This window comes from Rhopalosiphum maidis, chromosome 4 (assembly GCF_003676215.2).
Source record: "Rhopalosiphum maidis isolate BTI-1 chromosome 4, ASM367621v3, whole genome shotgun sequence".
In the NCBI taxonomy this organism is placed as follows: domain Eukaryota; kingdom Metazoa; phylum Arthropoda; class Insecta; order Hemiptera; family Aphididae; genus Rhopalosiphum; species Rhopalosiphum maidis.
The window spans coordinates 22,249,106-22,264,065 of record NC_040880.1 but is presented as its reverse complement, the minus strand read 5'-3'; the positions used below and the strand labels follow the sequence as shown (position 1 = coordinate 22,264,065).

The window sequence follows — 14,960 nt, the reverse complement described above, 5'->3', positions numbered from 1 at the left end:
AAAAGTTACATTTCAGTAGTTTTTCATAATTTTCTCAAAAATTATTTGAAATATTCGTAATATATTATATAAAAAAAAAATCCAATTTTAAAATGTGTTCTGCACCATGGTAAATTCGTAAATATTTAAATTTAGTAAGTACTGCGAATATTTTAATCAAATATTAAAACAATGAATAAATGATGAACAAAAAAATTTAATTTGCATAAATATTTTTAATAGGTACTATATGTAGAATAATATATTTATATTTTATAGGTATACCTACATATATTTTTTGTTTAAATAAATTAAAATAAATCGTAATTATTTCGTTATAAAATGTCTATAATGAAGAGAAAAAAGCATGAACACCTTTCTATAAACTAAAAGAGTATTTTTGTACTTTTATAATTGGTACATTGAATAAGTACCCCGTAAATAATACAATAAGATGTAGATTATACAGTTTATAATACATCCATGTGTATATTATTTATAGCACAGAAAAATATATATAGAAAACAATAATTTATAAGACGAAAACTTGAAAATTGTTCATTCTCTTATAATAACAAATTTTAAAAGGTAAGTACAGAATAGTTTAGGAACTCATGCAAGTTTGTATATAATAATTCTATACTAGATTAGTTTTAAGCAAACGTAATTATTATTATACCTAACCTATCATCCGTGTATTAAATTATACTTAATTATAATGTTTTTGAATTATATAAATATAAACATATATAATATAAAAATTAAGTAAAACCAAATACTATTGTTAAGATAAATTGTATAATACCTTAACTAAATTGAATTTTATACCGTAAGGTTTATTAAACATAATAATACATAAACTTACACGAAATCCTGGCGTTAAGCTTGGAGATGTATTGTTACTACTTGACCGGTCATTTCTGTGTTCAGTAGATTCATCGGCATCCAAATCCGACGTTTCGGTATCATTATCACTGGGCACTCGTCTCGAACGACTTTCGCCTGTAAAAAATTAACGCAATAACGGCACTGAAGTCTGAGACGCGAATACAGCACGACAAAAAACGGTAATATATTTGTTTAATAAATACATGCGACGCATATACTGATTGTCCCATACGACCGTATACCTGGTTGTGTTCAGGTAAAATTAAGTTTAACGTTGCACTGAATAAATAAAGCGCCAAGTCATCGGGGACAATAAAGGCCACGGTGGCGTCAGTCCCTGGAGGCCAAAAAGACGTACGGCGCACTAATGGACAGGGGAAAAATATTCGGCGAATATGGGTAAATCGAATTTTGTATTGTTATAAGTTTTTTATACAAAAATAAAATAAATATGTAGTACGACTACGACGACGACGAGGACCACGACGATCACAGCGACAACAACGGTGCGTATAAAACTATGACGAAAAACCGAACGAGTGACTACTGCTGATCGGTGGGCTGCCGAAAAAATACAGTTCCCCCCGGTCCAGACGCACGATTGAGGCTCTCCGACATAATATTATCCATCAATCCAACATGGCCGCCGATGCCGCCGCCGTACCACCGAGTCACTTCAGTTCCCATGACCCCGCATTCCTGACCACCGCCACCACCGCCACCACCACCCCACCATAGAGACCTCCACTACCACCACCTTCACCACTACCACCACACCACTGGCGGTCTTCCGATTTTATTTTATCGTTTTCATTATTATTAATCCCCCACCAAGGCGATTTCCGTACGTTTAAATAACCACCACTACCACAACGCATCGTTGCGTGAGTATTATCCATCGTCTCCTCCTTAATAGCATATATTGAAGTTTGCGTGTGTGCGTATACTAGACGGATAAACAATTTTGTGTGGTTTCAGGCTGTAGGTGAACCGGGTATAACGACACTTTTCCTACGTGAGAAAATCACTTCCTACAACAGCACTTGCACAGGACCCGTATTATATATCTATTTAAATACGTACTATACACTGCAGTATAAGTTCCGTTGTGTGTGTGTGTGTGTGTGTGTGTGTGAATATAAACACTGGAGGAGGGAATATCCGCTCTCTGCAGACTGTAGCAACACAGTCGGAAAAAAAAGAAAATCTAAATTGGAAAGTTCTGATTATCGCTGCAAATTTGTATGCAAATATATAAATACGTTTTCCCAGATATACGTTCCTGTATGTTTCACCACACGTTTTTTATATATGTTTTTTAGTCATCGTGAAAAATCTATACACTTAATGCAGCTAAATAGACAGGAGTATAATAGTGGACAGTGTTATTATATATATATATATGCAATAAAGATACTTGAAATTCAACCTACAGTTATGAGTATATATACGCGCATAACCGGAGATACGTATTTGCAAATCGTAATATGTGTATTGACGTGTAACGCAGTTTTATACAAAATACTTCATGTGTGTATATATAATATATTATATATGATAAATCAACAGCAATGACAAAAATTCAGTTAAAAAAACCATGTAATATACATACACAAACATGTGTACAATGTACATATAGATACTTTAGTAGGTAGGTACAATAAGTACATACACCTATAAATAAATACATTTATTATACCTGTGAGTATGCATATATGCAATACATATAAATATAAGAAAAATAAATATATATAATACATATATACATATGCACAGAGAAACAAATTTTAGTAGCGGAATAATAAAAGTTAATCAGGTTATTAAAATAACGTATACCTGGTACAACAATACATACTTTGATATTTATTTTTAAATAATAAACAACATAAAGGTATTTATCATATTATAAATATATAATATACAAATGTGCAGGTGAAAACCCAAATATTTGGTTAATCAATAAGTATAAAACGTAATATTGACAATACGCAATGCAACTATAACTTTTACAGATTTTTTTAAATTACGAACAAGTAATTTATTCATATGTTTTCAATAATTCGAAAATCAATTTATATAAAAAATAATTTTTCTTAACAATTTATAATAAAAAGTGGTTTTTATTCGAAACATTTATTGACAATAATTTAAATAAATTCAATATTAAAAGAAGAATTGAGAGTAAAGTTATACTCGATAATAATTAATAAGCCAGTTTATAATTTTATAATAAATAAGAATAATATTGGATTTTAGGTAATTATATCTCCTAAAATACAGTTTTCTAATTTTATTTATTTTTATCAATTTTAATTCTCAGATAAAAGTTGTTAGTATTATAGATTGCATAAGAAGTATAAAAATAATAATTAACTTTAATAGAATATAAAAGTTATGTTAGAATTACTTTTCTGGATATTTTACGTCTATACAACAAAGATTTCACTGCATATTGTTCCATAGACTATATTACCACAAGTTAAAATGTCCATAAAAAAATAATACTAAAAAAGTGTTTGATAAATTAGAAACGGTGAATGATCTTTCCGCGCGATTTCTAGTACGATAATTCACATAGAAGAAATATCTTTATTTTAAATGTCATACTGTCTGCTAAACAATTCATGACGTCAATAATATAGTCGCCCACTTAGTTTTTTTTGTTCCGGTCATATATACTTGGCATGTTGAAACATAATTTAAATTATCATTGTTTCTTTGAAACAACTTTTACATCATATTAATAAATGTTATTAATATACAATAGCTGATAATAATATAATATTTATTATTATTTATATATTTATTAATCTAAAAAATCTACACAATATATAAACTAAACTCCTATAATATTCTTCAAATGTTCCTTAAAAAGACAAAATAGTGTTAGCATTTATAGTTAGGTGCATTTAAAAATAAACAAAACATTAAAACCACACTATATACATAAATTGTTTAATAAATGTTCAATTTTTAAAATTTAGGCCTGCAAGGCTGCAAATATGTTTTGGATACAATATTATTACCTATTAAATTGAAAAATAAAATAATGACTTTATTAAAATAAAGAAAGTTGATAAGAAAAAGAAAGCACACTTTTCCAGTCACTGCATTAGCTCATTGCTCTAATTATTCTGATCTTAACACGGTTATTAAATGATTTGAAGTCAATTTGTTTATTAAAGATAAAATACGGACCTGATTAAAAGTGGAGTGTATAATATTTCTAAACTGTATAACTTGTTACCTTATACGTTTGATACAACATGCGGGATTAATATATATCTTCTAATATATCTATAAAATAGTATTATGTACTATTTGAATTATAAAAGATTAAACTAAACCGATATATTAAATGTGCCCCTTTTTGTATCCCGCCATCATTCAATTATCACAACCATCTGCCCTAAATTATTATCCAATCAGGTAACAACATTTTATTGGTATAATAATATAGGGATAGGGACATGCTGGTGCTACCACGAGGAAAACCTAAACTTGCACCGACAGATGGTCTCCAGGTGGTTTTATAGGTTTTATACACCTCTCTTTCATTATTATTATTATTATTTATTGTTATTCATTATCAAAGATAATGATTATTTTTACTTAAAATTAACCGGAAGTCCTGTCAACGGCCAATTCTAATTTGCATTAAATATTATTGTTAACGTTTAACAAAATAGAACTCCATCTAAGAAAAACAAATTATTAAATACTCATAATTATAGATGTATATTGTATGAGGTATACGTATTAATAATTGAATTCATTATTCAAAAGCTAAAATATACAACAAATCGTTAAACCATATTTTTGATTATAAATTATAATTTAAATATTAAATAGAAACATTTACTATCTCGAACTTTTGGTGCGTCTACAACAACAATGCCGTCGTAGTTAATATTTTATTCTTCTGGTTAAAAAATGTCATTGCTGTTTCGCACTAGTATAATAAAGCCCCAAAGACATTTTGTACATATGTCCTAATAATTTTAATCGTAAGTACATTGTGTGAAAAAATAACGATGCAATGAACATAGGTGTAATATGTGTCGGCGTGTTTTAAGACGAGCCTTCATCATCATTTCAGCCAGCGGACCGGTCATGTCAACAACAGGTAGAGAGAAAAAAATATAAAACGAAAATCTTTCGAACACTTAACAACATGCAGCAAACAGAATATCGCCTAGTCATCTCAGCCACCATCAGATATAATATCGGCTTAATTCACGGTGCAAACGCTTCGGATGTATAAAGCCGCCTTTTGTGCACGACTACCTACACTCTATCATAACACCCAGATATCTTTCCCACGTAGAAGGTGGGGGGAGGAACAGTAATAATAATAATTATTATTGTTAAAATTAATAGCCAAGCCAAAATCAGTTTCGATACACAGCCCGAAACTCGAGAAAATGTATATTATATACAAGATATATAAGATAAGTATACATAGATACAGATATAATTAGATTGATAGCTCGAAATTTAGTCCGGTATCGTATTGAGTTGCACCCCGTGCTAACCTTACCGGCACGCGCACGCAAATAGATCCCCGTCCGCACATATATGTGGCGATATTTAAGCGCCTAGAGCACGTAATGTTTAAAACCGTATAACCTACACTACTGCATACGGTGTTTGTCTTTGTTAAATAGGACAAACACGCAAACAAACAATGAGCGTGTAGAATTTGAGAGAATATTATTATTATTATATTGTCTGACATTGTAGACCGGTGAAATGACGTTGCACAATGTCCCGTTATGATGCGCTACTGGGTCTCGCGTTATTTGAACACGTACCAGCGCGCTGGGGCACTGTTGGGTCGGATCTAGTGGGGTTATAAATTTAAAAAAAAAAATCGCGTTTGACATGTGTATTATCGCCTATTCGACGCCGACAACGACGATGTTTATCGAGCAAGATATTTAGATATGTCAGATGTACATAATGTTATATTATTCACGGTCAACAACGCGCGGTACATAACTATACATACTATATGAACTGTTGAACATCATCGGGTATATTATGTGCCATTTCGATACCACGGGATATAGGTATACCTTATAGATATACATCATATAATATAATATACAGGAATATTATAAGAATCAAAACGACCTATTACAACCAGACACACATGACGCAGCCGCCAGCGGCCATACGTATATATAGTAGCCAGCCAGTGGGTGTGTTTATACGCGCGGCTATCCGCGTAGGGCTGCAGCTATACGTGTACGTATTATATTATTATTAAAGTATTATAAAGCGGCATCATTAAAAGCAACATTTTTTTTTTAGAGATACGTACATACAGTATAACGTGCTATTGAAAACGGTTTTATCGTGATGTACGCATTTATATACATACATATACATATATATATATTATATATGAATGTTGAAGTCGACTGACGAGCACGATGAATATACGTTACACACGGCATAAATGGATTTATAAGGACACTATATAATAATAATCGGTATATGATAATAATAATATCATCGCATATATATACAGCAAACATAAATAATAAGTTGCCCCCCGCCACTCCCCAAAAAAACGTGTGAGTACGACAGTGCTTCAATTGAAAATAATTAATCAACAAACTTCATGATATACTACAAAATTAGAAAGAGTGACAAATACATACGTTGACATATTTCAAACCTAAAAATATTCCTCCAATATTGGATTAAACAAAAAGTGGTCATAATGTATATCCATATAAAAGCACAAGTAGGAAAGAAAATTAAGGAGACTTTATAGTTAAATAAAATATGTTTTAATGCTCCTCACTTTGAAAAAAACTTGATCTATATAAAAAAAAATACATACTGATACCAAAGTTAACAGATTATACATTGTTCAAATACACTATAAATGTAATTAATTAATAATAATTTCAACTTCAATATATTTTTGTATAGAATGTTTTAACAACTAATCACCGCATTGTGTTAAAAAGAAAAGTTTAAATTCTAAAAACTATAAACCAATAAAATTGTTGAACTAAACATTGAGATTTATGATCTAAAAATGAAACTTAAAATAACATATTATTTATTTATTAATAAATATTTTAATAGTAAATAAGTATGCTTTTCGGTGTATGTATTATAGCTATCATCTATAGTATCTATATTTGTATAATTTCATACAAACATAATATAAGTAACATATTAGAGTAAAAAAAGTTTATGACAATATTATGTTATAATTATTATTATTATTGTTAGTTATTAAAAGTTAAAGAAACTATTAAGTACCATACAACTGTTAACCAACAGCATTGTTTTTAGTTTTTACAAATAAAACGTATGGCCATTGGGTAAGAAAGTACAAGATACTTCTAAATCGTTTCAAAGATTTAATAGGTAATAATAAATTTAGTATTAAATTATAAAAAAAATGCGAAGAAATATATGATATTTGAACATTTATTGTTATTTGATATTGTATATGTACGATTCACTAAAACAACGAATAAAATAAATGCGAGGACTACGTAATCGTTACAAATAAATATTGGAGTTTAATAAAAAAGAAAACTTGATTTTTTAAACTTTTACAAAATATAGCAAAGTTGAAAAATATCACGAATATAGTTTTAATATACATTAATCAGGTATCTTACTATTTGGATATAACAACTAATTTAAAATTTAAAAAAATCCATAAATACCTATATATACGTATATGGCTTAAAAATAGTTTAAACGTTAAGTTGTATTATTTAAACCAATAATTAATAAAGAATTTTAAAACAACTTTTCATTGACATTTTTAGAACATACAAACGATGAACTAAACTAAGGTCTAAAACTTAGGTTTAACCCATTAATTATACAGCTATACTAAAAAAAATCTTTGAAAAAACCGTTAGATCGTGAATTGTGACACAAAAAAAATATGTCTATAATCGGTCAAGGTAATCGGTGAAGAACTAATTGTTAAAATATATAAATAATACATTCTCAAAATAATTAAACAATATACCTAACATAAAAAGATAAGTATTATCCATTTAGTATTGTAACCTGTACCTAGTAGGTATATTATCTGTTCAATATATACAACTAACTCAAGGTTTTATTTATGTACGACAAACAAATTTTAATCAAACATATACACTTTTAACTATAAAAACTACATTTTTATTTTATATTGTATAATAATAGTTTAAATTTATTACCTACGATTTAGTTTATCTAAAAAAAGCTTTTTTTACAATCGTAAAATTGTATAAATAATGATAAACAGTGTTAAATTATATAATGATTTAACATTTTTAATGGAAATAAAAGCTGTATATATATATAGTTTTAGCCTTAGCTGATAAATTGTAAAAATCATCATTGTTTACAGTTGTTAAAAATCTGTTTGGTATGAATGAATTTCTGTGTCACATTGACTTGACATTTTGGATTCGTTATAAGGATGATCGATCATGTTTAAAATTATGCAGTTACACAGGTAACACAGTAAGTTACACCTAAATACAATATAGTATTATAGTATATATTCATTCTTGTCGTAAGATGAAAAAGTGAAGATTATCATTATTTATTCCAACTTCTTTAAATTATTTATAGTATGAATGGAAAGCGCAACATTTTATGGCCGTATGTGTAATTTATATAAGTAGGTACGTAGTTATAATGTGAATATACCTATTGCATATACATAGGTACTTGATAAGTAACCAAATTTAAATTTGTAAATGAATTGTAGGTACATTTTTTTTATTATTTTTAATTGGAGTATTTAAAATTTTAAAGAAAAATCACACCTATAGTTTTTATTTGTATTATGTAAGATTTTTAGCATGGTTGAACATGCGTCTTTAATATTAAAAATACATTTAGCTAAATATTTTATCAAATTATACACTTAGAATTTTTACAAACTACACAAATACCTAACAAATATGAATAATTATAAACAAATTTAAATGACTAAATAATCAACATGAACATTTAGTGTGGTTAAAATTTTAGAATAATAACAGTTGGTATAAATAATTGTCAATAGAGAATGTGTGAAAAAAATAAAATAATTAGGAACACTTTCTTATCATTTGTAAATAATATACATGATATATATTAGTAAGAAACTTGATCTTTATATTTTGAAGGGTTGATTTATATTTAGACAACATGGATTAAGTACACATAATATATATTATAATTATTATATATTATTATTGTATAATAATACAATATTTTTATAGTTTTCAATTTAAAGATTCAACATTTATTTTAAAGATCAAATTCTAACTTTCTCATTGCCGCAAAGATATAAATCTAAGCAATGTTCTTTAAACAGGGGGTACTCGTTATTATATAGGTTGTTAAAGACAATTGTTGATAAAAAAAAAACGTTTGACGAAGTAGTTGATCTTATGTAGGAATATTTACTGAAACTTTCAAAGACTATTTACAGTTTTGAGCACCATTTATGTGATAAATGATTTCTAATGTTATAATCACCTCATAAAATACATAAGTTGCAACCCGTCTAACCAATCAGTAGATTTTATCATATTCTATCATAATAATAATATGTACCTATATTGTTGCGGCTAGCTGTTATGTTGTAATATTGAACGCAAAGAGAAAGGCTAATATTAAGATGGTATATATAGTATACTCTAAACTTTATAGAAATAGTGTTAAATCGAAGAATTTCATATCACATAAATAATTTATGTATATATAAGAGGTGCACATAACGCGATCCATACCATATCGAAATCATCGGGTACGACAATGATGGGTGTATAATGTATATATACTGTATAGTGCCGCGTGTGCAGTGTATATTATATAGACATACCCACATCCACATACTATAATATGTATATCAAAGGTACACCGCCGTTCATATTTAAAATCATACATATACGATTACGAAGTATATATATAAATCATATGTCAGCCGTTAGGTATATTATAGGTACTACTACTATATACTATAGGTATATCGCCCGTCGTAGCATATACATAATACATATATATATATATATATATATATATATATATGCGTATCCGTGTGAATGTAATGCACGTTTCCATGACTACACACACACACCACATCTGTAATATCTAAGAGGGAGAAGAAAATATACGCACAACGAGCACTGACATATATATTTATTATTATATTCCATTTTATATTAAGAACTCATATTATCATACGTGCTCTATTCGCGTGTATATGTGCATTTGTATGGATTTGAAAAACCGAGATCGGACACGTATATTATACATCGTTTGTTCGAGGGGGGAAGAATTTTCGTGGGGTCCTATAGCTCGCGTCACTTATTCTCGGATTGGCGGCTGTCGCTCCATTACGTCGGGGAGGCCAAATGGCAAAAAAAAATCGAAAAAAACTGAAATACAAGGGGATGATATCACAGTGCAGTGGGTGCAAGGGAAAGGGGGATTAGGTGGTATAAGAGAAGGCCCGGATATCAGAGGACCGGGACCAGGGTACGGCCAACAAATGACTCATCCCTGGATGACCGGAGACGGCGGCGGCGGGTAAACAACAAAAGGACGGACGCAGAAGATTGATGACGTTGCGACGACGCTCTTCGACGGCAGCCGTGTACACGCTCATAACACGCCGCCGCATTTTCTTTCCGAGGGTTACAAACACTCCCCCCCCTCGACAGACCACCCGCCACCGTCCCCCCCATCAAATGCCAGAGTCACTTAATACATAAAACGTTTTTATTCATGCATTATGTAACACGCATTTTCCTCGGAGAACGAGCGGAAAAATTCAATTCCGACAACACGCATTTATACACACACACAACACACAAGGGTAAGCCGCAACCGAATAGTAATGTGTATATAAATCAGATATATATGGCCGCGTGCATAAATAATATGTATCGATGGAAAAATCCCAAAGTATATTTAGAGTTGGAAAACCGAATACAAATTTCATATTCGTTCGTACGAGACAGCACGGCGGAATAAATATATAAAGAAGAAAAATTACCACTGGTCCTCACAAAGATGCGAAATGCAATGATATCGAGTGGTGAATGGTTATGTGATATATAATACGCATAATGAGTTCAATAATGCGCAACAACGCAATTTATTCAACACCTTTTATGACGTATACAACACGTATATCTATATATATTAATATACTGTAACTACCGCCGCAAGACAGAACTGAAAATGTAATTTAAGATCAAATATATTCATATAAACTTGCACAACAATCTTCAAAAATATATACATGGGTCGTACACGAATAAAGGAGTAATGGGTACCACGTTTTTCTAGGACATATAATATAGATATATGATAGGTAGTTACTTGAGTTTTTAGGTAATTTAAATTTAATGATCATATAAGCTAATGAGCTAGTTTGTATATACAAGAAGTCATCAAATAATACATCTATGTATTTTTTGTGTGTATACATTATAATATACATGTATGTAATTTATTCTCATTGGTAGAACAATTGCATGTGAAACTTTAAAAATTCGATTATAAAACCTATTCAACGTTTTTAATTTCAAAACCAAAATAAAATCTATGTGAATAGTAGCAGGCTAATAGAATTTATAATTATTTAAAACTATCTTAGAAATAAACAAATTGAAGTACATAATAATAATAGGTATATTTAATCAAAACAATTGTATGATAACTATCGATAAAAGTATTTATATAAATGATATTATACCTATATAAGCTAGAATTCGATGTTTAAAAATCTTTCATCTTCTAATAGGAATTATAGTAATAATAATAATGATAATAATAATTATTTTAAGATTTATATTTTATCATGAATAAATAAATTATAAATAATAATTACATGAATTTATACATAATATAAACTGAGTTATTGTAAATATAAATGTATTCCCCAAATAACTTAAGTATATATGACGTAATCATTTGGAATACGAAATTTTAATAACTTTCGGAATTTTTCTAATAAATAAAATAAGTAATAATCCCAAATTATGTACAAACAAAAAATTCAATAGTGATAGAAAAGACTGATTAACACAAAACAGCTGAATGAAATAACATTTTAGAACGTGTTGGTATTATACCTACAAGTAAACAACTAATTTCTTATCAATAACATATCGATAAATTAAACATTACTTAAATTTAATTTAATCCATTTCTGCAGACATTATATTATATGATATAAAAATAAGCATTAATCTTAAAAATATTCAAATTGCGTAGATAATATAGTACATTAATTTATAAAGTATAAAACAAATTTATAGTTGATCTTATTCAATATAAGACCAATCAAAAAGTACATTTTTGAAAGTTTTCAGTCGATGAATATTAGTAACACATTAATATATTATATATACTTATATATATTATGTCTTGTAAACACGAATTATCGGTATTTAGATTTTCAAATTTTTTGACGCGTTGTGTCAATAACACGTTCGCCTGTTACTAATTAATATTATATGATCGTTGCTCAATCCGTTGATCAATTGCGCGCCCACTCGGTAGGGAAGCACAACTAAACATAATATCATATACACATTACGACAGCCTTATGAAGTCATAATGTAACACTTATATACACGCTTGATAATATGACGACAATCGGAATAGAAAATATTTTATTTAATATTTAATAATACATCGTGTAACGTAGTAATTTACCTGTAGTTCTGAGGTCCACCAACAAACTACCGACCTCCCAAGAATTTCCATCAGAATTTAGGGTGCGTTCAAATCGACTCTAGAAAATTAAATAAAAATAAATCACATTTACGAAAATAACAAATTACAAAATATTATAAGAATACGGTGTACATAATATAATTAATAAGTAATTTATATTTCCTCATAAATTGTGTGTGGTCATAGGTTATATTGTCATATATACTATATTATAGATATATATGAAAAACGACATCGTTTATTACCGGAAATGAACTGGAGCTTGGCGATAAGTCACTCGAGTTTGTATTCAGTGGTGGAAGGTACCAACGTCCATGGGACGAACCGGAGGGACTGCTGAAAGTGTGATTGCGCGATGGCGGTTCGTCACCCGGTAACAAGAAAGATCCAACGTTATAAGGAGAAGGTCCGCGACTCTCGGTTGTGGCGCCAGCCAATCCATAATCCAAATCAACTTTCCAAAGGGCTTCCACAAGCTCGGCGTCCTAAAATAAGTAAAATAAAATGACTTAAATATTTTAAATAACACAATTATTCTGCGTTAAATCTAAAACGAAATTACACCTTATAGGTAATCATTAAAATATTGTATTACGTTATTTTTAAATAAACGAAACTTAACCGAAAGTGTCAAAAATGCGATGATAATTTCTCTAAACATACTTAATATGTTTAGAGATATATGAGAATATGTTTGTATTATTAGTGGCTAATATAGATATAAACTTTGAGAACCATTACATATTGAAACAAAATCGGAATTCTGTGTCTTACGAATCAGAGGAATAAGTTACTTATATATTATACGGTATAGCAATCGTTTTTAATTATTATTGTTTTAATTAAAAACATATATTGACAAATAGTATATAAGAGTATATTAAGTATTAAGATAAATTGAAAATTAAATGAAATATAAATATCAATAATCACGAGAAATGTTTTTGATTCCATCACAGTAATATAACAACCTACAAATATATCATATATAACTCGTGTGATATCCTATTCAAAGAATATACGCTAAACACTGCATACATACATACATACATACATACATACATACGAAAATGTAAATTTTCCCTGTGTTGGTTGAGAGAGATCGCAAGTCTGTAAACTGGGAAATCGTTGTTATAATTTTTTTTTTTTGTTTTCCTTCTTTTGATTTTGAGTATTTATAACATGTACCTATACATTATATTTTTAATACATTAGTGTGCGTGAGAGTGCTGCGCGCGCGAGCTCGCCAGCTAGTTCGCACACACACACACATATATATATTATACAACGCAGGGGAAGCGGCCATTTTCGGTGTATATATATCGACAAGACGAGACGACAGACACGCACGCGAGGGTGAAAATCCCTGCGCGCATTGTGTTAATGGCGACGGCGCGCGGGGTCGTGATTGCGTCGCAACGCCATTAATCACCCGGATCCCCCTTCCCCCACCAACTGCAACTCACCCCTCCACTCCCCCCCAATCATTACTAGTAGTAAAGCCGAGGGTACAGCCTCGAGGGAGCACACGCACAAAGCGAAAATATATATATACATAGGTATGGTGCGCGTGTGTAGACATCAGTCGTAAGCGCGGCCCAAGTCTCCGCACACATCGGTAGATACTATATATATATGTGTGTGTGTGTGTGTGTGTGTATTCCGAAAAAAAAGCATCGTCGTTAATATATAAGCGTCTCGCCCGTGTGATTTTCCCATTCATTCTCCGTTTGTATATATCCATAATAATATACGCGTATAAGCGTCGTCGTCATTCGGACGCCATCGTGTATGGAAAAAAAAAACTTCGGCATTTATTTATATATATATATATATATCATGATAAATACGATCACAATGAGAAGTGCGCGTTGAATGAAGTTATCATACACAATATATAATATATAATATGCCCACGCGGACCCGCGGAAGAGAACATCTGCGGCGGCTTCCCCCGGACAAATGACATCGATAACATAATTTATATAATTCGTTCATATATATATATATATATACGTATAAAGAATCGCGCCGTGTACGAAATTATTGTATCTTACAGCGGGGCGGGCTTGTGCGTACGAATAGACGTCGAGATTCGATTAAGACGTCAAAAATAATATAATGCGCAGTGTTCCGCGGACGACAGTTCTGTGATAACTAAATATTATACGACCACGAATGATATTTTATTTTAGAAATTTATAAATGTAAGTACAGATGTAATAGTACACAGTAATAAGCAACAATTTAGGAAGCTCACTCCACCTCTAACCCGATTTCTAAACATATTTCAACAAAACACGATAAACTATATTATTATATACCATACACAATTTAAAAAAAAATTGGTAACTTTCATATTTTCGTAATAG

General features: G+C 29.9%; 1 protein-coding gene across 3 annotated transcripts in view; it reads right to left on the bottom strand.

The window, feature by feature from the left end:
- Positions 1-14,960, bottom strand: part of LOC113552593 (segmentation protein cap'n'collar) — an 87,155-nt gene that overhangs the window by 36,096 nt on the left and 36,099 nt on the right. For all 3 annotated transcript variants that reach the window (XM_026955461.1, XM_026955449.1, XM_026955455.1), the window contains exons 3-5: positions 12,834-13,073; positions 12,568-12,646; positions 845-981 (exon numbers count right to left, since the gene is read on the bottom strand). In XM_026955461.1, the coding sequence (XP_026811262.1) occupies positions 845-981; positions 12,568-12,646; positions 12,834-13,073 (456 nt within the window). The remainder of the gene's footprint in view (positions 1-844; positions 982-12,567; positions 12,647-12,833; positions 13,074-14,960) is intronic.